This window comes from Panthera uncia, chromosome B1 (genome assembly GCF_023721935.1).
Source record: "Panthera uncia isolate 11264 chromosome B1, Puncia_PCG_1.0, whole genome shotgun sequence".
NCBI lineage: Eukaryota > Metazoa > Chordata > Mammalia > Carnivora > Felidae > Panthera > Panthera uncia.
The window spans coordinates 38,745,133-38,768,362 of NC_064811.1; the positions used below are offsets into that span (position 1 = coordinate 38,745,133).

General features: G+C 37.3%; 1 protein-coding gene across 1 annotated transcript in view; it reads left to right on the forward strand.

The window, feature by feature from the left end:
* Positions 1 to 17,330, forward strand: part of LOC125923623 (gamma-aminobutyric acid receptor subunit beta-1-like) — a 244,589-nt gene extending 227,259 nt beyond the window's left edge. The window contains exon 3 of the mRNA XM_049632025.1: positions 17,153 to 17,330. Within this exon, the coding sequence (XP_049487982.1) occupies positions 17,153 to 17,159 (7 nt within the window). The 3' untranslated portion in view covers positions 17,160 to 17,330. The remainder of the gene's footprint in view (positions 1 to 17,152) is intronic.
* The last annotated feature ends 5,900 nt before the right edge of the window (positions 17,331 to 23,230 follow it).

Below are 23,230 nucleotides of genomic sequence, written 5' to 3' on the forward strand. Positions count from 1 at the left end.
AGTTCAGGCCCCGCATCGGGCTCTGTGGTGACAGCCCAGAGCCTGGAGCCTGCTTCAGATTCTGTGTCTCCCTCTCTCTTTCTGCCCCTCCCTCACTCATGCTCTCTCTCTCTCTCTCTCTCACTCTCTCTCTCGCTCTCTCTCTCTCTCTCTCGCAAAAATAAGCATTAAAAATAAATAAATAAATAAATAAATAAATAAGTTCCTTAGCCCAGAAATCAAAAGTTATGGAGATGTTGCTATAAAATTAAATGTTAGATCGTGAAAAGTCACATGGTAATGTGACCACCACTGAGAAAATAATAAAAGACTTGAGAAAATTAGAACAAATAAAAGTCATTAGATGTAGCAAACCTAGTTTTTCCAGGAGTTATAAAGCACAAATATATATATATATATATATATATATATATATAATACAAAGGAAGTTTAAAATTTTTAAACTTAAAAGAAAAATACACTTATCAAGACTTGATTTCTTAATGAATTACAATATTAAATGTATTTCATTTATGTACACAAAATAACATGCAATTTTCTATAAAACCACTGTGATAATCACATTCAATACATATATGGTCAAAACAGTTCAATTTCTTTTCCCAGAAATAATCTTATTAAATTAGAAATGAGTGATATACCAATGCACTGTAAAATCTAGATCTCTTGACTCTAAGCCCAGGATTATTATCAATCTAGTAAATTTCTATTCTAACAAATTACACAGAAACCATTAATAAAATGTCTTAGTTCCCATATGTCTACCCAACTTGTTCCCTTGGCTTTAATTAACTTTCTACTTGTTCCTTGGCCTTAAGGTCATACCCATATGCAGCTGACTTAAGTGGACTGCACCTTTAAATGAGACTTTCATTGCTGCCATTGATGTAATCAATTCAGTCCCCACAGCCAAACTGATCATTGCAGCAACAGACATCCATCTTTGAGACAGCTACATTTAACAATCCCAGCATGCCGCTGTCGATTTACTTTTAGCCACAGACAAGTCTGGCCCTCACCTTGGGCAAGCTTTCCCAGACTAGAAAGAATGATGCAGTTGGTCCAAAATTTCAGGGTTAATGATGTGAATGATCCACCAGTTTATAATTATAACTGTGTCAAATGAGAGGATGGGGGGGGGGGACCAAAACTGTGAAAGTAATGAGTAAACCAAACCTGGTCACTAAAACCATTAACTTTTTCTTCTGTAATATTTGTAAGGCTTATTTGTGTTTTAGAAATAGTTAACGTGTATTGTACCCTGTATGAGCAAGGCAGTGTTGTGGGTTAGTTTTTTTTTTTTTTTTCCCCATCTACTGTTTCATTCAATCCTCTCAACATCCCACGTTCTGTTTTTTATTCCTATTGTTTCATTCAGTTCTTTTGACATCCTACAAAGTATTATTAACAGCAGTTTATAATGAGGCTATGGAAAGTTAAATAAAGTCACATGACAAGTGGCTAAGTTAGGATTCAAACTCACATCTGAAAGGTAACATTGGGTAATTGGGTTTTAGTATTACAAACTTTTCCAGTCACAGCTAAGGTCATAATGACTTCTTCCCATCCTAGTGATAAATACATCAATCTTTGTGTCTCATTTTTCTAGTTTTCTCAACCCCAGCTCCTACTAAACCTTACAGAAAGGTTGAAATTTATTCCAAATTATTAAAAATGGGAAGGAGCTTAAAAAAATTAACAAGAATTGAAGTTTTTAAATTTTTTAAAATATTTATTTATTTTTGAGAGAGAGAGACAAGAGTGTGAGCAGGGAAGGGGCAGAGAGAGCAGGAGACAGAATCTGAAGCAGGCTCCAGGCTCCATGCTATCAGTGCAGAGCCTGATGTGGGGCTTGAGCCCACAAGCTGTGAGATAATGACCTGGGCCGAAGATGGACGCTTAACCAACTGAGCCACCCAGGCGCCCCAAGAATTGAGTTTTTAAGGCAAAATTAAGTCTGATTTGAAGCACATATAGAAAGACTTAATTAAGGGAGGCAAGGGGGATTTCTTTGAACTCTTAAAATGACCCATTGGTAGTCACCTTCTCAGGAACATAGGCAGCTGATATGAGTACAGAGACAAGTTAAAAAAAAAAAGAAGTCACCATGAAGGTCAGGTGATTAATACTATCTCAGAAAGGGCAGAGACCAATCACTTGCATATTTGACTCAGCACTTCACTTTGAAGGCTTCTTAAATATTCAACCACTAACTCATTTCAAAAATGTGAACTTGGGAGGTGGGGATCTGGTTAAATATGGAGGAATAAACACTGGGATAACACTGGGAATAACAATGTTCCATGAAATGTCAGGGCAGAGCTTAGGGCTGAAGATAGCAGACTGGGAAGTCTATTTCTTCCCAGACTTTTCACATTACCAAAATGAAAGAGGAAAAATAAAAGTAGTATAAACCCTCAATGGTAAAACAGAGAAAGAAACAAACATACAAAAAAAAAAAAATGGAAAGGGGACAACGGTAGAAAAGAAGGAAAGAATATAGATAAAAATTTTATAGGTAGGAAGTTGGTGAAGGAGAGATCACTGACTTAGTGGAGAAGAGAAAGCTAAACTCTTATATAAGTGCCATAGTAAATAATGACGAGGCAAAAAATACACCCCTCAGATATCTTAAGACTCGGGTTTGGGGCACAATGTTCCATGAAATGTCAGGGCGGAGCTTAGGTCTGAAGATAGCAGAGTAAGTGGAAAGGCTTCATAAAAAGAAGTTAGGCCCAGGGGTGCCTGGGTGGCTCAGTTGATTGAGTGACTGACTTTGGCTCAGGTCACCATCTCACAGCTCATGAGTTTGAGCCCTGCGTCGGGCTCTGTGCTGACAGCGTGGGGCCTAGAGCCTGCTTCTGATTCTGTGTCTCCCTCTCTCTCTGCCACTAACCCACTCACATTCTGTCTCTCTCTCTCTCTCTCTCTCTTTCAAAAATAAATAAACATAAAAAAAAATTTTTTAAAGAAAAAGAAGTTAGACCCAGATTTCTTCCTGCAACATTTGCTACCAGGCAACTATCCATCCCCAACTTTCAAAGACTAGAAGAGTTTTATTCTCTTATGAAAATGAACCAGAGAATTTGGACTCACGTTCCCCCTGTGATGGGGCCATGGTGAGTTACTAAAGAGATAGCAGGCAATTAAATGAAAGTCTCAGTAGTTTCTTACTGGAACTCCCAGCCCCATTCCCACACATCTGCTCACAGACCATTGGTAACCCAGGGTATATCTACTGCTTGAAGATTTGTCTCTAAAAAAATTTCAGAGGAAACTTGCAATTAGTAACATAGGTGATGGTCCCTGAATGCAAAAAGCTAGTCTTAAATTCAGTCCATCAGCTGAGAAGCCAGGCACAGCTTTTAAATGCCTAGCTCTCCAAATGAACAAACAGCAAATAGTAAGGGCAACAGCAATTTGAAGATAAAGCAATTTGAAGAAATCCTTCTATGTGGGACATAGAGGAGGGGGAATGGAATTTAGAAGAAACAGAGCCAGCACAAAGGACAAAAAATAATTTCAAACAGGGAAGAATTTAAAAATATATCCATAAACAGAAAGAAAAGATTATATCCATAAACACACAAATGGGATGCAAATGGGATACACAAATGTAAAAATTTTCTAGCTCTGGGGAAAAACTGTCCATGAAAGAGTAGAACAAATAAGCAAGAAAACTTCAGAGAAAGTGGAATGAAAAGCAAACAGATGGACAATGAAAGAGAAAAAAAAAAAAACCTAGGAAATTCAAGTGTTAAGAGGTCAAGCATCACAGCAACAGTTTCGTAAAGAAGGAAAAAAATTAGTGGTGCCTGGGTGGCTCAGTGGGTTAAGCATCAGACTCTTGATTTGGGCTCAGGTCATGATCTCCCGGTTTGTGAGTTTGAGCCCCATGTTGGGCTCTGTGCCAACAACATGGAGACTGCTTGGGATTCTCTCTCTCTCTCTCTCTCTCTCTCTCTCTCTCTTCTCTCCCCCACTCATGCTGTCTTTTTCTCTCAAAGTAAATAAATAAATAAATGAATAAAGAAAGAAAGAAAACTAATTTAAAAAAAAAGAATGAAAAAAGTTAAAAGGAAGAAATCCTCAAATTAACTCAGGAAATTTTCACAGACTGAAAAAATTAAGTTTCCAGGCTGAAAGAGTTCCCCAAATTCCCCAGATGAGTAAATGAAAGAGACACATTCCAAGGACCATCACAAAGAATTTACAACCTCCAGGAGATAAATGAAATTCATGAAAGCTCCCAGGAAGGAAATGTAAGTCATATCCGAAGAATAGGAATTAGAATGACAGCTGATTTCTCAGCAGCAGAACTAAAATCTAGAGGTACTAGTGGGAAAGTACCTTCAAAATTCTGAGGACAAATTATTTCACCCTAGAATTCTATATATGATAAATCATGGAGAATAATGATATTTTTTGATATTCAAGACCAAATAAAATTTACCTCCATTTGTACGCTTTCTTTTATATACATATTTCATAATGCTCATCTATTTTTGAAAGAGAGACGGAATGAAAGTTGGGTAGGGACAGAGAGAGAGGGAGACACAGAGTCTGAAGCAGGCTCCAGTTCTGGGCTGTCAGCACAGAGCCGGATGCAGGGCTCAAACCCACAAACCACTAGATAGTGACCTGAGCCAAAGTCGATGCTTAACTGACTGAGCCACCCAGGCGCCCCACCATTTATATGCTTTCTTAGAAAATTGCTGTAGAATATGCTACAGCAAAATGAAATAAGAAACTGAAATAATAAACTAAAGTAATAATAGCAATAATGATCATAATAATAAAGAGACACATGCAATCTAAGTAAGACAATAGGAGAACCCAATGGGAAAGAAAATGTGACATGTGAGAAATCTGCAGATGACTAATGTGCACCAAACATGGAAGGCAGCCAGCCCAGAGAGAGACAAAAAGAGCTGTGAGAGGGGACAACGTGGCTGTGGGTATGGAGTGGGGGCACTGTTTGAAAAATTTAAAGACAGTCCAAATATCCATGTGACAAAGAGCAATAGCATTTGAAAAACATGTGAAAGCAGTTTTAAAGTTTTTATTAATTTATTTTGAGAGAAAGAGAGAGTGACAGAATGAGCAGGAGAGGGGCAGACAGAGAGGGGGACAGAGGATCCAAAGCAGGCTCTGTGCTGACAGAAGAGACCTCAATGAGGGGCTCAAACTCACAAAACATGAGATCATGACCTGAGCTGAAGTTCGACACTTAACCAACTGACCCACCCAGATGTCCCAAAACAGGATAAATTTTTTAAATGAGGAAATTAATAAAATCAAAGAACACAACTTGTACAAGAAAGGAAATAACAAATATGGTGCACTACTTGGCTCACGGTGAGCAGTATTTATATAAATGTAATAATACAAACACTAACCCCTAATTGAAACAGGTGTGTGTGTATATATATATATATATATATATATATATATAATATAATTACGTAAATAACATATGATAATAGCATAATTATATGATTAATGTAACAATTATTGCATTGATAGATATAAATTTTATCTATACATGTAAGTTTTGTGGTAAAATAAAGGAGGTGGGTATAAGAAAGCTGAATATTCAACTATGGTAAGAGGAAGGCAGTAGAAAATAGTGGTTTTGGTTTAGTAAAAAATAAACATAATTGGTGTTTGCTCTTGGTTCCTGGCATGAACCTTCAACCCCTTCAAATTTTCTCAGTGATAGGAGTATGTCTTGTTATGCATAAAGACATGTTTGTTTCCAACACGTGTTATTTTATACTAATGAGATGGGACCCTAAATAACTTCAGGATGGGAGTTGGTCAGCAGAAAAAAACAGGTGACTAGAGCAGTGGAACTTTCAGCCCCATCTGCCAACCTCCAGAGATTGAGTTCAATCATATAGCCAATGGTAGTAATCAATCATGTCTATGGAAACCTTGAATAAAAACTCTGGACAACTAGGCTCGGGGTTTCCAGGTTGGTGACATCAATGTGCTGAGAGATGGCATGCCCAGATTCCACTGGAAGAGGGAATCGAAGCTCCGGGTCCTTCCCACACTTCCATCCCTCAAGACCTTGCCCTATACATCTCTCCCATTTGGCTGTTCCTGAGCTGTATCCTTCATAATAAAACTGTAACTTAAGTATAGTGCTCTGAGTAAGTTCTGTGAGTTGTGTAGCCCACCAAACTTTTGAACCTAAAAGGGGCTTGTGAGGACTTCCAAATTTGTAGTGAACCAGGAAGAAGTGTAGGTGGAGTGGGGACATCTAGGATTTGCAACTGGCATCTGAAATGGAGGAAATCATGGGTGACTGAGCCCCTCAACCTGTGGGGTCTGTACTAACTCAAACTTTAATGGATTTGTGAGACACTAAGTTGCTGTCAGAGAATTGGATGTTGCAAGCGCAGTGGTCAAACAAAATGTTCAGAAATATGAAAATTAGTACCAGAAGAAAGGTAAAATGGTTCAAAGTTATTTTCTCTAGAGAGCTGAATTGAAGGGCAGAAATGAGTGGGCAGGTGCTGCTTTATCTCCTTAAAATCTTTTAGATTTTTTTTTATCATTTTCATGTATTACATTGACATAAATTAATTTTATTAAGTAAGAATGAATTCATTTCTAGGAAGTGAAAGTATCATTTGATTTTATTATTCACTAAGCTCTCCAAATTATGATGCCCATTACGTGATCATTAATTAGCACCTTGATTTGTCCCCTCTTTATTAAATATCTGACATTCTGTGCCCAGCAGGGAATAAAAATACTTTTGGAATGCATATTTTGATTGGGAAGAGCTACATGAAAAACATGAGGATAAATGCAGAGAATAAGTACTACAATATTTTTTAAAAACTCATTATCAATATTATTATCAACTGGTAGAAATAGGCATTTTTGACTGGGCATATTTTCATAATATACATTGGCATAACATGATTAACTAAATATAGGATGCAATTTTCATTGTACATATTATCAGTAATTATTATACCAAAGTCATAAAAATTATCAAACTACTAAAAAATTACATAGTATGTGTGGAAAATCAGTCTGTGAGTATGTATCATGGGGAAATGCATGTTTTATACAGAATATGAACTCAAGACGCTTTATCTTCGTGCCTAGCTTCTCGTTTGTCAATCACTTTTTAGTTTAATATTGGAGTTGTAATCTGTGCCACAGTTCGTTTTGATGGTCTCCAAAATCATTGATTTTGGCTTGATCTTACATACTGTTCAAGATTTACTCAATGAAATTTAGGCCGGTTTCTTTGTTATACATTTGAATGTCAATTTATTATTTTTAGCTTGCAAAACGAATTTCAAATGCATTTTCTTCTCTGTTTAAATTCCCAGAAGAGACATAACTCTGCCTTGGCGGGGCTGGAACCTCCTAATCCCAAACCCCCTCCTTCCCCATTGAAACAGTGGTTTTCATTATGCACTTCTTTATTAACTTGAGGTTTCTCAGGCAAACATCACTACATCAGCGTAGACACACACTGAGACATTTAACAACAGAAAGCAGAATTTCATCGGGACATAATCAGATGATGAAACCAGTATATTAACGCAGTGAATTCTGTAAAATCATCTCAGGTAGTTGCATCCAGTGAGATGGGGCCCCGTGAGGTCTAGGGCTGGGGTGGGAATTGCGGCAACATTTGACAGTTGAGAAACTGGTAATGCCATTAACCCAATACAGCCAGATGCACGTCATTCTTTCAGGGTCCTTTCTCCCTCTTTCTTTGCCTTGTATCATTTTATTCTTCCTTATTTCCCAACACTCCTGTTTTCCCCCATGCCTTTATCCTCCAAATATTCCCTTTTATCATGTATTATGTGTCAGAGCTGATACGCAGCGTATACATGAAAACTCTCTAATCCTCCCTACAACCCTATGGGATAGGTGTTATTAATATTGCCATCATACTGATGAAGAAACCGAGACACAAGATGAACTCCCCAAATTCACATACCTACAAAATCTTACATTCTTAATTATTACTGATACACTGCTTAAGAAGCCAGATGCTCTAAGGAGCCCTTGTCAACGCCTTCCCCCAAGTATACACAAGGCTTTCTGCATCTAGTGATTCTTAAAGAAGCCCCCAAAATTCCAGCTTCAACTAGTTCACCCAAATCAGTCAGTCTGTTGCCTGCAATGCAGTTGTTCGTTTTCCAATTTGCGTTTGGATTCTTAGACCACATCTATCTTCCAAAGCAATGTGGAGTGTTGTTACAGACAAATAAAAGGAAAATGTCAGATTTTCTGAATCTGAATTTACCCATGTGACATGAACTGTTTTGGTTTTAGCCTTAGGGAGCCTTTTTCCTAAAGCTTACCTGTGCTTTATAAGATGGTGTGGGCAGACTGTTGCTCCTAAAATGAGGAATAATTCCTGCCCATTAGCAAGTGAGTTTGCCTCCAGGAAACCATTGAAAGTAGGTACAAATCAGAAGAGTTTCCGCAGGGGCCTAAATTAACCTGCAGGGGCCTTTCGAAGCTGCAAGCAGTATTACTCCCAAGCACAGCAAGGTCAGCCCAGTCACGATTTTGGCTCTGCTTCTGAAGTGGGAATAATTTTTGAAAGAGACCTTGCCTGTTGCTTTATGTTGTGGAGAAGAAAAAAAATAAATAAGAAAATTTGACTAATCAAGTGCTGGAAGACTCGAAAACAGAAGTTTTCTGATTAGTAATGCAAAGCTGGGATCATGTCTTCTTGTATTTGTCAAAATGGAGAACATAAAATCCTGCTAACCTATTCAGCTAGCTAAAAGGTTTCCATGACAACTGTGGGAACTTGGAACATTCAGTACTCTTGTCTTCAAAAATAACCTTTCCGTATAGGCAAGAGATTGTTAAAAGCACTAACCCACTTCACCTCTCCAGTCCAAGGTAACTACCTGACCATTATGTTGGTCTCTTACTACCCTGGAAAAACTTCAAATGGTCTGTTTATTCTACAGTGTAGGAATAAAAATTCAGATGACTAGCCCAGTATAAACTGTGTTTAATCTCAGCATGTTTTAGCCCGTTCACTTTGTGCACTCATTAGTTTTTCTGGAGAAAAGAGAACTTACTTCTATGCAAGGAATTACAGATTTAAAGGTTGTTTCTTCTCTCCTTTTAAAGCCAATCAAGTCGAAAATAGAAAATATAGTTATCTCTTATGAAATTTTGCCCCTGAAATGCCAGCAACACGTGCTCATGGTAGATAATATAGGACTCACAGAAAATGATAAGAAAAAAAAAAAAAAAGGATCCATTATCTCACAAACCAGAGATCCTGACCATTGTTGAAATTTTTATATATCCTCTTCTAGTGTTTATATCATATCTCTGTTTCATTAGTTCATTTTTTAAACTGAATCATTCCTTAAGCTTGACCCACCCACAGAGATAAGCTTGGATAATGGAGGGTTTATTGCAAAAAAAGACAGAAACAAGAAGATACATAGTAGATAATCACTGGGGTGGCAGTGCCTCTAAGACCAACTTCATGAAGATCCAAAACAATAGCTTGACAAGTATTCAAGATAATTAACCTACCTCATTTGTGCTTTGGCGTTCATATTTTCCCAGAGAGAGAGGTTCTGATTGGTCTGTTGGCCTTCATCCAGCATGGAACATCTATTTTTCTATTAATCCTCGCCCAGGTTGCAAGTTTAGTTTCATGTATCACGAATGGCAGAACCCCAGAAACTTAACTGGGCCATTTTAGCGTTCCTTGAGTAGAAGGCAGTCTCAAAGTCTCCTTATTGGTATATCTTATACACAATTCTATATTTACTTTCCCCCTGAGAGTCATCATCTATTTCAAAAGTGGGAGAATAGAAATGGTTGAACCGAGGTGCAAGCGATGGTGGTGGGAGGAGAGACAGCATTTTAGAGAAAGTAAAAGCAATAACTAATAAATAAAAACAATGGAAATTCAGGGTGCTTTGTAGTATCACAATGTTTCAGCAAGTCTAAACATTGGGAATAAAATACTCCTTCCCCAAAATATTTTTTGTTGTTCTAATTTCTAAACAGTGAAGACACTGATGGGTTTTACTAAAATAATATATATTTAAGCTTCAAATTAGCACATCTTAATTACTTACACTATAATCAACCTTGTAATCTATGTGGGAGTTAATTCAAAGGACTTCCTGTGTGGCCCATGACAAAGAGGATTAATGTTCCTCTCTTCTCAAAAGCAAGTTCCATAGGGTTCAGAATTATTCAAGCTCACTTTGGGCCCAGTTCATTTATTCAGCTCCTATGTCCTGTACATTTCTGGACGTAGCCAGTAAATTTGACATAAACAATGGTAGCATAGTGGTTGTAAAGATAAATGAACAGAACTTCAGTTACTTCAATTCAATCATTCTATGCACAAATCTTTTTTGGAAATGGGGAATTCAGTCTTTTGAAAGTATTTCTCCCTGTGCTCTTCCTTCTTTACAAAAAAAAAAGTACTTTAAAATATTAATTTACTCATTTTTCCTTTTTTATACCATAAATATTTATTTTTAAAATATACTTTAGTCTATTTTCTTTTTTGGCATAAAATCATATAAAAAAGTTCAAGACTAGAATTTTACTATCCATGGTTTTTTTTCTGACTATTGTTACTGTTTGTTACATTTCTTTTTTTTTATTTTTTTAATGTTTATTTTTGAGAGAGAGAGAGAGACAGACAGAGCGTGATCAGGGGAGGGGCAGAGAGAGAGGGAAATACAGAATCTGAAGCAGGCTCCAAGATCCAAGCTGTCAGCAGAGCCCATCACGGGGCTTGAACCCACGAACCGTGAGATCATGACCTGAGCCAAAGTCGGTCACTTAATCCACTGAGCCACCCAGGTGTACCTTACTGTTTGTTACATTTCATGATTATTACTGAAAATAATTTTGTCCTATACAGGAGGAAAGGGTATTTAAAATGATTCATTCCAGATGTCAACTACTCTAGATATTCCATTGTCTACCATATTTTAAGCATCTAATAATATTAACTTCTCATTGTAAACTATTCTACTATAATAATATTCCTTTATCCAGAGACACCAAAATCTATTTAACTCTTAATCTGTTATTGGACGATTAGCTTGTTTCCAGGTTTTGTTATTATAAACAGGGCTAGATGATACCTCTGTACACATTTTATTCCTACTTTCTGACTTTGTCTCAGTCTAATTTTATGGGACTGCTTTTAGGCAATAAACAGTGCCAAAAAAACTGGACGAGAGCATCGCAATTGATTACCCACAAACTAGATGGTGTGAATCATCACTGCAGTGAACTGTAGCTTATTCAATAGTTAATTATCCAGAGTATCCATAATTTATATGACCTACCTACAACATCCTCATAAAAATAAAAATTAAAAAAAAATCTTATGGCGCATTGTCTTTAAAAAGCCTTAAGAATCTCCCCTTTTTTTATATGCATCTATTATTTATGTGCAGTATTCTTGAACATTTCCATCTAACATGTTACGCAGAAGCTTTGCAGAATAAAATCCTCCCAGGCAGCTCCTCGTCATCTGGGGCACCCTAATCTGCTATATTTATTCATGTTCCAATGCACATGCTAAATAAGAAATTGGCAAGATGATGCAAGGGGCTATGGATATTCAGCTTTGTTCTTAAGCTTAGAGTCAGACAACATTTCTCTGGGTAGTTTACTTCCTACCAAACTGCGTGCAGAATATAAGGAGAATTTGATTTACACCCACACAGGAGGAAGCAGCTCTGCCCTAAAATCACAATGCAGTATATTTGGGAGAGGATTGTTCTGCGAGAGACAAGGCAAAGCCGTGGTATGAGTTTGGCTCTAGTGCCAGACTGCCTGAGTTTGAATTCCAGTGGCTGGTTGGGTGACCCTGGGCTAGTCAGTGGCTGAACTGGGTTCTGTGATAAAAGAATAAACAAATTATAGTCCCTGTACTCATGGAAATTTACAGTTTAGAGAGAGTCAGATAATTAAAACAATCATTATGTAAAAGAACACAGATCAGGACATCCCACCCAGCCTCAGAATATCTGTCAGTTATTATTATATTATTATGAGATTGATCATGTTACCTCCCATAAAAGATTAAATATCTTTGAAGGTAGACCACTGACATACACACACACACACACACACACACACACACACACACTGAAGGTAGATTTTCTCTCTCTCATAGATAAATACAGATATAGATACATATATAGGTATACATATACACATATATGTATATATATGTGCACACATACACTGAAGATAGACTCTCCCTACACATACATATACACATTTACATACATACCTACACATATTTTTCCTTTAGGAAAAATGAAGGGAGGCTTTCTCTACTCTCCTCTACTCTACAGCCCTCTTCTTCATAACTTTTTTCCCTTGCTTAACTAAAGCTACATGACTCAAATCCAAATTCTACTTCTTGTCCTTTTTTTTCCCTTCTCCAAAATTACTTAGTCTCACTAAACCTCAGGTTATCTTAATGAAAATTAAAAACCATATAATCTCATAGGGATTTCATGCAGATTGTAAATAGTGTATACAAAATGTTCAACATAGTGCCAGGTACATAGTTAAGAATTCAATTAATGTTGGTTGCTTTTACAATTAGCACTCAGTCAATATAAGAATCATCCACAGACTTGGAGCTCATTATTATTCCCTTCCCTCTGGTACCTTATAATTATTAGAGAACATTTATTGAACACTTATAGAGAATATAAAATTATCTACACATGGAAGGGATTATTTTCAATGGCTATATATGAACCGTTAGATATAGCAGGCTGATTCCAATTACCATGTGTTGTCTGGTTAAGCATTCCTTTTTCCACACACATTCCCCACCCCTATAAGTGTCACATGACCCCAGTGCTCAATTCCAGCATGAAGAGAATTGTGCTGCCCATACAAGTAAGCCAAATGTAGAGCTGAGCAATGTCTTAGGCACATAGGCAAGTGAAATTTTCACCAATAGGCCATGAGAAGGAAAACTGAAAGCATGGGCTTTGTTTATGCCTATTGACAAGATCTATGGTATCTCCTCCCCAGTGCTGTTGGCCAACAGTACTTGGAGATCCTTCCTTTCAGACTTAGCTTCTGTCCAAATGACTGTGCCCATTCAGCGGAAGGAGATCCCTTTTTCAGTTTAGGGAAATTGGTCAGCAGTTGGGTTAAGTCTGTTTTCAAATCATTTTCATGTCATACTTGAAACAAAGCCTTTGAAAAGTCCAAGAGCTGAAATGTTGACAGCCGTTCTACCGAATCTATTTTGACAACGTCCTTTTAAGCCTCTGAGTGGTACACATCCAGATACCTTGGCAAAGGAGTGAGGGAGGACTTCAGGGTACAATTCAATGAAACACAGAAGAAAGAAAACTTTATAGGCCCCAACTTACATTTATTTCCTCTCTACATCTATAGCCAACATCGCTGCATCTTTGCCTTGGTAAAAGAGCACTTCAGAGTGTTCTAGCTCTTTGTAACCTATCCCACCCCCAGTCCAACTGTAAACACAATGCTTAAATAATCACCTTATTGTTGGGGCAGGGAAGAAATAAAGGATTAGATTAGGAAAGACAGACTCTAGCAATGGCTAAGACCATAGACTGTGGAATCAAAAAGACCTAGGTTCCTATCCTCCCTCAGCCACTTACAAGCTTAGTAACTTTAGGCAAACTACTCAACCTCTCTGAGCCATGACTTCCTTAGTTGGTAAAGTAGATGATGATGACAGTTTTGACTTTACAGGGTTCTTTTGGGAAAATAAATAATGATAAAGTCTTGGCATAAGAAAGCACTCAGTAGATGTTAGTTTCTGCTACTCTTAAGGGAGATGGATGGAGAGCAGTAGAAGTCAAGAAAACTTTATCATATCTGTCTTCTGCTGTGCCAAGCCTGTGTTATTAGGTTTCCAAGATCAGGAAACCACTAGGTGCCTTGTCTGATGTTAGAAACTCATTTTTGTTGTGCAAAATTCACATTTGCAGGCCTCCCAGAAACTGTTGTAGAATGAAGCACATAAAAGATTCATGCACATTCAGCGGTTACCTCCTGGATAACACTTCTCAGGGGATTGATTAAGGAATTTAATTTAAACCAACAGAACCAGTAATATTTCTGCTGATCCCTTGTGTAACTGTGTTAGTGAACATAAATATACATAGACAGGCTTGGGGTATTCTGTGATTCTTACAATTATCTAGTTCAAAGGAAAGCAAACTGATTACCATATGCATGAAACCGAGAAAGAGAAAGTTCTGTTCTGTGTCAGCAGGAGGAGGAAAGGTGGTTTTGAAATATGAATGTCTTGCTACTTTTATTTGATGTGTTTTCAATGCTCGTATAGAGAAAATAATTGCCAAAACATGACACGTAGAAGCAAATTGAGTGTGTATTTTTCTTTTCAAGCTGCTGTGTTCAAATTTTGACCAAAAGTAATGCCGGTTAACATAACTCCTGCAATATGGGCATCCAGGTGATTAAATGCTAAGAAATTAAAGGATCAGAATCCTTTTTTAATATTTGATTATCATGATATACTTAAAATAATAATTATGTCTAGCATTATATTGAACAGCAAAGAGTTTATCTGTTTCAATAATATCTTTCACAGAAGCTCAATATATAAGACAAATAAAAAACAGAGATTCTCTGGTTAAAGTGTGGGTTAGATGTCTAAAATTCTGACCTTGTGTCCTCCTCATCAGTCCCCAGAAATAACCACTAATGACCCTGTGTAATCCAAAAACTCAAAAGAACATAGCTTAAAAACCATTCCTTTGATGCATTACTCTTTTTTATACACTTTCACACTATTTTATTTTATTCTCACAAACGTCCTGTAATGTAGATCTTAACACCTTCATTTTACAGGTCAAGAAACCAAGATTCAGAAGGAAAAACATTTCCAATATCACTCAGTTTATGAGTGCTCGTATTTGAAGCGAAACCCAAATCTTCTTGCTCTAAAACAGTCTTTTTTTGCTTTATTTAAACTCAAGTTAGTCAACATACAGTGTAGTCTTGGTTTCAGGAGAAGAACCCAGTGATTCATTTCTTACATATGACACCCAGTACTCATCACAATAAGTGCCCTCCTTAATACCCATCACCCATTTAGCCCATCCCCTCACCCAACTCCCCTCCAAGAGCCCTCAGTTTATTCTCTGTATTTAAGAGTCTCTTATGATTTGCCTCCCTCTGGTTTCGTCTTATTTTTCCTTCCCTTCCCCTATGCTCATCTGTTATGTTTCTTAAATTCCACATATGAGTGAAATCATGATATTTATCTTTCTCTGACCAAATTATTTTGCTCAGCATAATGTCCTTTAGTTCTATCCACATTGTTGCAAATGGCAAGATTTCACTCTTTTTCATCAACAGAAGTAAAGCAGCGTTTCTTAATTTGGCACTACTGATATTTTCAGATGAATAATCATTTGTTCTGTGGAGCTATCCTGCAGATCATAGGATGTTTAACACCATCTTCAGCCTCCACTTACTAGAAGCAAGTAGGATGCCACCCCTGTAATGACAATAAAAATTGTTTCTAGACAGTACCAAAGGTCCAATGGAGTGGGATGGGGGACAGAATGGCCATGGGTGGAGAACCAGAGTTCTAAAATCAGGGCTCTTAATCTGGTATTGGTGGATCCCCAAAAGGGCCCTTGGATAGAATTCTACTGATCCTTGAACTTGGATGGGAAAGATTTACATCTTTATTTTTACTAACCTCTGTTAGAAAATGAACCTTTCTTTCTATGATAAATGTAGGCCATAGACCTTAGTAGAATTATCGGTACTTGTGACCGATAACCAATAGAAAGTATCAATGTACCAAATTTTCTAGTTTCAGTTATTGCAGGTACTTCAAAATATCATTGAAAAATAGAACAAATGACTCTAATTACTACTTCAAAATTATGGTAGCTACTTAACACACTGTCCAATCTTCAAGACATTACTAAAGAGGTATGTATATATTACTATATTATATTTTTTAGGCTTCTATACATATGATTATGGGGGTTTTTTTGTAGGTTCAAGTGTTTATTTAAATTCCAGTTAGTTAACATACAGTGTAATATTAGTTTCTGGCACAGAATTTAGTGATTCATCATTTATATACAATACCCAATGCTAATAGCAACATGTGCCCTCCTTAATACCCATCACCCATTTAACCCATCCCCCCCATGAAACTTCCTTCCAGCAACCCTCAGTTTGTTCTCTATAGTTAAGAGTCTGTTTTCTGGTTTGCCTCTCTTTCCCCTCCCCCTCAGCATGTTTATCTGTTTTATTTCTTATATTCCACATATGAGTGAAATCATATGATATTTGCCTTTCTCTGAATGACTTATTTTGCTTAGCATCATACCCTCTAGTTCCATTCAAGTCATTGAAAATGGCAAGATTTAATTCTTTCTGGTGGCTGAGTAATATTTCATTGTATATATACCACATCTTCTTTATCCATTCATCAGTTGATGAACATTTGTGCTTTTTCCATAATTTGGCTATTGTTGATAATGCTGTTATAAGCATCGAGGTGCATGTATCCCTTCAGATCAGTATTTCTATAGCTAGAAGGCAACCTTTGGAAGGGGAGAAGATATTTGCAAGTGACATATCGGATAAAAGGTTAATATCCAATATATATAAAGAACTTATAAAACCAACACCCAGAAAACAAATAATCCAGTTAATAAATGGACAGAAGATATGAATAGACATTTTTCCAAATAAGTCATACTAACAGACAGAAGAAAAAAAGCTCAATATCACCTACATTAGAGAAATACAAATCAAAACTATAATGAGATACCACCTCACTGTCAGAATGGCTAAAATGAGCAACACAGGAAACAACAGATGTTGGAAATGGATATGGAGAAATGGGAACCCTCTTACACTATTGGTGGAAATGCAAACTGGTACAGTCACTCTGGAAAACAGTGTGGAGGTTCCTCAAAAAGTTAAAAATAGAACTACCATATAATCCAGAAATTGTGCTACTAGATATTTACCCAAAGTATACAAAAGTACTATAGTATATTTCTTAAATTTCATTAACTCTATTCCAAAAATAATTGCTTTCCTGTGTAATCCTTTTTTTTTTTTTTTTTTTGCATCTGTACAGTTTCTGAGAAGATGTCTGTAAGTTTAACTTGACTGTGGAAGGGGTCCATGATGCAAGAAGTCTACAAAACTCTATTCTAAAGCTTCTTCATCTTACCTCATTATCCTTTGGGAGACAAGTGGTAAAGTTGTATAGTGGCTCCTTTCCACCTGCACTCAAATTACTTAACCGGATTAAATAATTTTCTAAACCTCAGTTTCTTCATCTCTAAAATGAGAATAATATTAGCACAAGGCTCATACAGGATTTCATAAGGTTAAATATTTAATACAGTACCTGACACGTACTAAGCACTTCATAACTGGAAGTTACTATTTTTACTGCTTTAGTGTTTTATAATATGGCCTCTGTTCAGATGTAATTGTCTAGTAAGTATTTTGCCAATAGCAGTGGCACTGACAATGCATAGAAATCTCTGAAACATATGCCAGGGAATATAAAATGCTTACATTAGTCTCTCTCCTGGCTAGTCCTGGTTAGCATTTTCCATTTATAGGGGATATACAAGAAATTCATTTCCTTGAAGAAGGATTTGAAAGTGCTCAAAATTCCATTTGTTCCTAGACCCTGTGAGGATAGAAACAATATTTATTTCACAGTGCTGTGCTCAGTGGCTGAGAGGCAGGAGGAACAATGACAACAGAAGTGAACGGGGAATTGGTGGACTGGGTGGAGCCTCAAGCCCCAGGTTTCTACCTTTTGCCTGCCCCTCAATGCCAATTACCAACAGACCCCTGCTGATCACACTTCCCATCCTTGCTCAATTCCGACTTGAAAGAATTTCTTTTCTCATATGATGCCAATTCATGATAAATGCTCACATAGGCATGACGATTTCAATTGCCAGACCATCTGCCTACTGGATATTTTACTGTGGTTTTTAGAGCCAAGAGCTTCACCAGTTGCCCTGTTTCTAAGGAAACAGAAGCTATAGTGACAATTCGTGACTTAGATGAACTGTCTCACTGCTCATTAAAGATGGCCTCTGGGGGTCAGCAAGCACAAGCTGTACTTGTATTCCTGGAGCCAGAGCTCTGGGTACTGTACTGCTCATTTTCATTGTTCTCATTTCCATCTTCCCTTCTGAATCACTTGGGGAACCACATTGAAGTGTGATCTGAGCACAGAAAAGTCTTTATTCCATCCTCTGTCTCTGAGATGTTTAGATGGGATGAATAGATGGGTGGATTCAATCATTTAGTCAGTTAGTCAACAAACAAATATCGAGTGTTTGATTATCAGGTCAATTTCAGGATAAAGTCCAAGTTTCTTAGGTTAGTAAATAAATAAAATCCAGTGAGGTTCAAACCACAGCCACTCATTAACAGGTGAAATCAATTTAGTGGTTAGTGACAAATTTTTATAAATGAATAGAATAGAACAGAGTAGAGCAAAGTCATTTCTAAATACTAAGGGTAAATGATGCTTCGTGAAACTACTTAAATATTTTTATGTGTGTTGTATTGAGTTGAAAGGTAAAATGTATTTCCTGTTCAAAAGTTGAGTGAAGAAAAAGTTTGAAAGCCACTGGCAGTGAAGGACCTTTCACCCATCTCCCAGTCCTGTCTCTAAATGCCACATCAAAATTCGTTTTCTGATCATGCTGCACTGGTCTCTAAAAGCACATAGCTCTGTGGCTCTAGACCTTTTACACAACACACGCTTCCACCAGTGCCTGCCTCACGGCTCTTTGTCCCCTTCTAGCCTTCTCCAGGAACACTCTCCCACCCACCCCATCAACCTGGGGGTGTACTGCATGTATGGGTTGAGTCTCCTTCTAGAAGATCACAAGCCCCTCATGCATCCTAGCACATACATACCTTTTAACCGATGTGTACTTGTCTTTCATGTTTTCAACTATATGCTCTTGAAGATCACGACTGTGTATAATTGGTTGTTGTAGCCACACCTTTTAACTTCCACAGGTGACTGTGAAGAGCAGCCAAGCCTGAAAAACAATAATCTAGTTCAATAGTGTCAAAGTGTGAGATGCTTCTTGATGGTAGTGGTACACTGGCCGACTTTCACCTGGAGACTAAGTTCTAAGGAACATTAAATGATAATAACATTAAATAGTATTGAATCACACAGTGAGGAAATTATTCCCTTACAAATCGTACCCATCCCACTGATTCCAAAAGGAAGAAAGATTTTTAGGGTGTGTTAAAGGATAAATTTTTTTCAGATAAAATTATGATTTCCATACCAATATAACATGACACACTAAAGATTTAACTCATTGATCAATAAGAGAACCAGTAAGATTTTGCAATGAGATCAAAGGAAGGTTCAAAGGGCCCTATGCACATAGACAAATAAAGAATACTGAAATGAAATTACACATAGATGCAAAATGGGTCTATCCACAAGGCAATGATCAGTTTCAATTCACCTGACGCAATGAATTTCTGTTTCTAAGGATAAGAATCCTTTGCATTATCATCATTTTCTACAACTTATCAAGTTGTAAAATAACTCAAGGAACAATGAAGAGCTAAGATAACATAGAAGAGTTCTTTTCTGGTTCATTTAAAAATCTTTCTTAATTTTTTCCAACTGGCACAAATCTTTCATCCCCTTCCAATAATTGCTAATCTTTGTAACAGAGAGCATGCCCTCCTCTCTGAGCCTCTGGCATGTAGCAATGACTAGCTGGAATTTTAAAATATCATTTTACTTTCATTGTGATCACCTCACACTTACGTTTCATTATTTCCAATAAGTCAATTTTATTCATGGTAGTCGTATGAATTTTTTGAAATATATTAATATGATGAGTCTGTTAAAGGAAAATAATGAGAAAATCACAACACAGTTACAAATATTAGGAAACCATTTGTATACTGGTTAGAACAGACACTTAGAGCCAGCTTCTCTGGGATCGAGTGACTTAAGATAAATTACTTAATCTCTTAATCTCTCTATGCCTCAGTTACTTTATCTGTAAAATGGACATAATAATAATATCTACCTCATAGTGTTATTGTGACAATTATTTAATGCTTCGAATAGTATCTGCATATAGCAAATACCCAATACATATTAATTATCATTATTATTCTTTTTATTATATGATGAAAATTGTGAAGACAGTATTCAGACAACTATAGTTTGGAAAACACTGGCATCTATACCAACAAACAGCTAATAAGATTTTCTCTTTTAGTTGCCACTACCTGAGAGGGTTTCTGAAAGGCATCAATAGTTTCTTTCTGCTAGCTCAGAATCTGTTACCTTATATCTCTGTAATTCCTCTCAGTTTTTCAAGACCCTTCGGTAATATATCAGTCCCACTGACCTTCAAATCCATTGACCTTCCTCCCAACGATGAGCTCAATTCTTTCCTTACTGAGCTTAGAATCCATTTTCCATCACTGTGATCATTCATTTACATATGTACTCAACTCCCTTATTCTTGTCATATAATATTTGCCTAGAAAATCTCCAACCCTAATTAAATACAATTGCCCTATGCCTGTATGAATGGAAGAACATGATAAAGAGGAAAAACCTAACAATGATAACTAATTAAATTATGAATTTATATCCAAACTTTAAGGAGTTCTCAGCACTGTCCACCAATCCTATTACATTTCCTTAAACAATTGATTTTCCGATCCCCGAGACTACTATTTACACCTTTTCTTATCTCCTCAAGTCTTCAATGCCCATCCCATTTACAGCAATCATTCTTGCCTCTATTTCGTTAAGAAATTACAACAATCAAGGGCACCTGGGTGGCTTAGTTGGTTAAGCATCCAACTTCGGCTCAGGTCAGATCTCACGGTTTGTGGGTTGGAGCCTGTGTTGGGCTCTGTGCTGACAGCTTGGAGCCTGGAGCTTGCTTCCAATTCTGTGTCTCCCTCGCTCTCTCTGCCCCTCCCCCACTTGTGTGCATGCTCTCTCCCTCACCCTCAAAAATAAATAAGCTTAAAAATATTTTAAAAATTAAAGAAATGAGAACAACCAGAAGAGAGCTACATCTATCCACCAGCAAATCTACCAGGTCTCTGAAAATATCCCCACTCAGACTGACACCCATTAGTTACAATGGATGAACTATATCAGTTTCAGTTATCTAAGACCAAGGACTCTACCTAATGCACTACCATTCCGTCTGACTACTCAAGGACTTTGTTCCTACAATCCTTTTCTTTTATTGGACTATGGCCTACAGCACACAAACATGCTGTATTATCCTTTTTGACCCCCTGCAAACTCCAGCTAGCACCCATATGTTATAGTCAAAGTCACTGAAAGGCGACGTTGTCTCCACTTCTGTAGAATATCCTCCCTGCCATTCCAACTTACAGGTCATCAATGAACCTCCATCTTGTTAATTTCAGTGGAAAGCTATCAATATTCATCTTACTAGACCTCTTGAGTCAAAACGTTGACTCAAACTTTTTCTTGAAACACAGTCTCTTGCTCGAAGGATGTCACAGCCTCTAACCTTTAATCATGCCTTCTTAACTGACTGATTGCTTTTTCTCAATTTTCTTTACCAATTCTTCATCCTCTATCACATATGTGAATATTGGATTTCCCTTCAGTCCTAAACATTGTTCTCAATCCTACAACCAGTTCCATGGCTTGAAATATCATCTCTTCCCCCAATTTCTGGTCATTCCCAAATTTCTATCTCTAACCGTGACCTCTTCCTGAGCCCCAGATTTGACAACTCACCTGCTTATTTAAAACTTCTGCTTCAGTGCCAGTAGGCATCCCAAAATCAGTATGTCCAAACAAGAACACTTAATGATCCTCTCTGACTTAGTAAAGATACAGATTAATGTATCAAATAAACTCAAAAACACACTGCCTTAAATAAAAGCCAAGTTTATTTCTCTCACACATAAATATCCAGATAAGTGGTGGTGTCAGAGTACAAACATGAATGATTTATTAAAGGAATTTATTAAAGACTACAAACTTTCTCATTTGGGGGAGAACCTGTGGAAGTTAGGGTCCAGAAGGGGATGCTGGAGCATGAAAATCTCTAATGAGGTCTCATGAAGCACTATGGTGAGGAGATAAATTGGAGATTACAAGGGGATCTGAAAATGTAGATGCTTTCAACAGCCAGTGTGAGACAATGAACAGGAGCTGGTGAAAAAGTCTATTAACATATATTACCTCTGCCAAGCTATCAGTTCTGCAGGTCCTCGACCAAGCATCTAGAGGTGGGATTGTGGCCATTGTGGCATATAGCTAGTAGTCAGGAAGAATAACCAAACGCAGAGCAAGTGAGAGCAAGTACAGAACTGAATCCACCATTACCTAGAGAACAGATGTATAGAGGAAAAAGAAGTGGCCCAAAGAGGATACTGAATGAAATGATGTCATCAAAGGGATAAACAAAACAAAGGGTGTCCATTAAAGGGAGGAAATGGGAAGAAATCCAGAAAGTGGTAGAATGGAGACCTGAGAACTTTATAAAGCAGAAAGTGAACTCTGTCCTGTGCTTCAGAGATACTCATAAGGTAAGCACTGAAGGGTGGCCATTGGATTTGGCAGTATGACAGTCAGTGGTGACCTCTGAGTGCAAAGGTCTAAGTGCAGTTATTGAGCTGTATGCTAGGAGGAGCATGTAAACATTCCCAGGAAGGGAAGGAAAGAGAGAAGGTAGCAGCCAGAGCAGGAGGCATGGCCAAGAGAAGAGTGCTATTATTGTTATTTGTGGAGTTCTTTTTGTTTGTGTATCTGTATTGCAAAGCTTGGAATATGTTTATGAGCTATAATGTCCTGAGCTATACTACTTCAGAAAAGGACTAATAAAACATAAAAAAAAAAAAAACAAAAAAAAAAAAACGTAGGATAAGTAATTGACTGATTAAGATTCTGGCTTTGGTGGAAAGGGATAGAGATGCAGGAACAGTTGAGGTTTTTCCTCAACCAGAAGGCTAAGGATGGACATGTAAGCACTGTAGGTGAAGGGAAGAGGAGTGACCCGTCTTATTGAGGTTATCTGCTAAGCGATGTCCCAGACGTGGTTGCTATTATCTAGGGAACTTAAGAAGAATAAAAAAGAGGGGCACCCGGGTGGCTCAGTTGGTTAAGCGTCTGACTCTTGGTTTT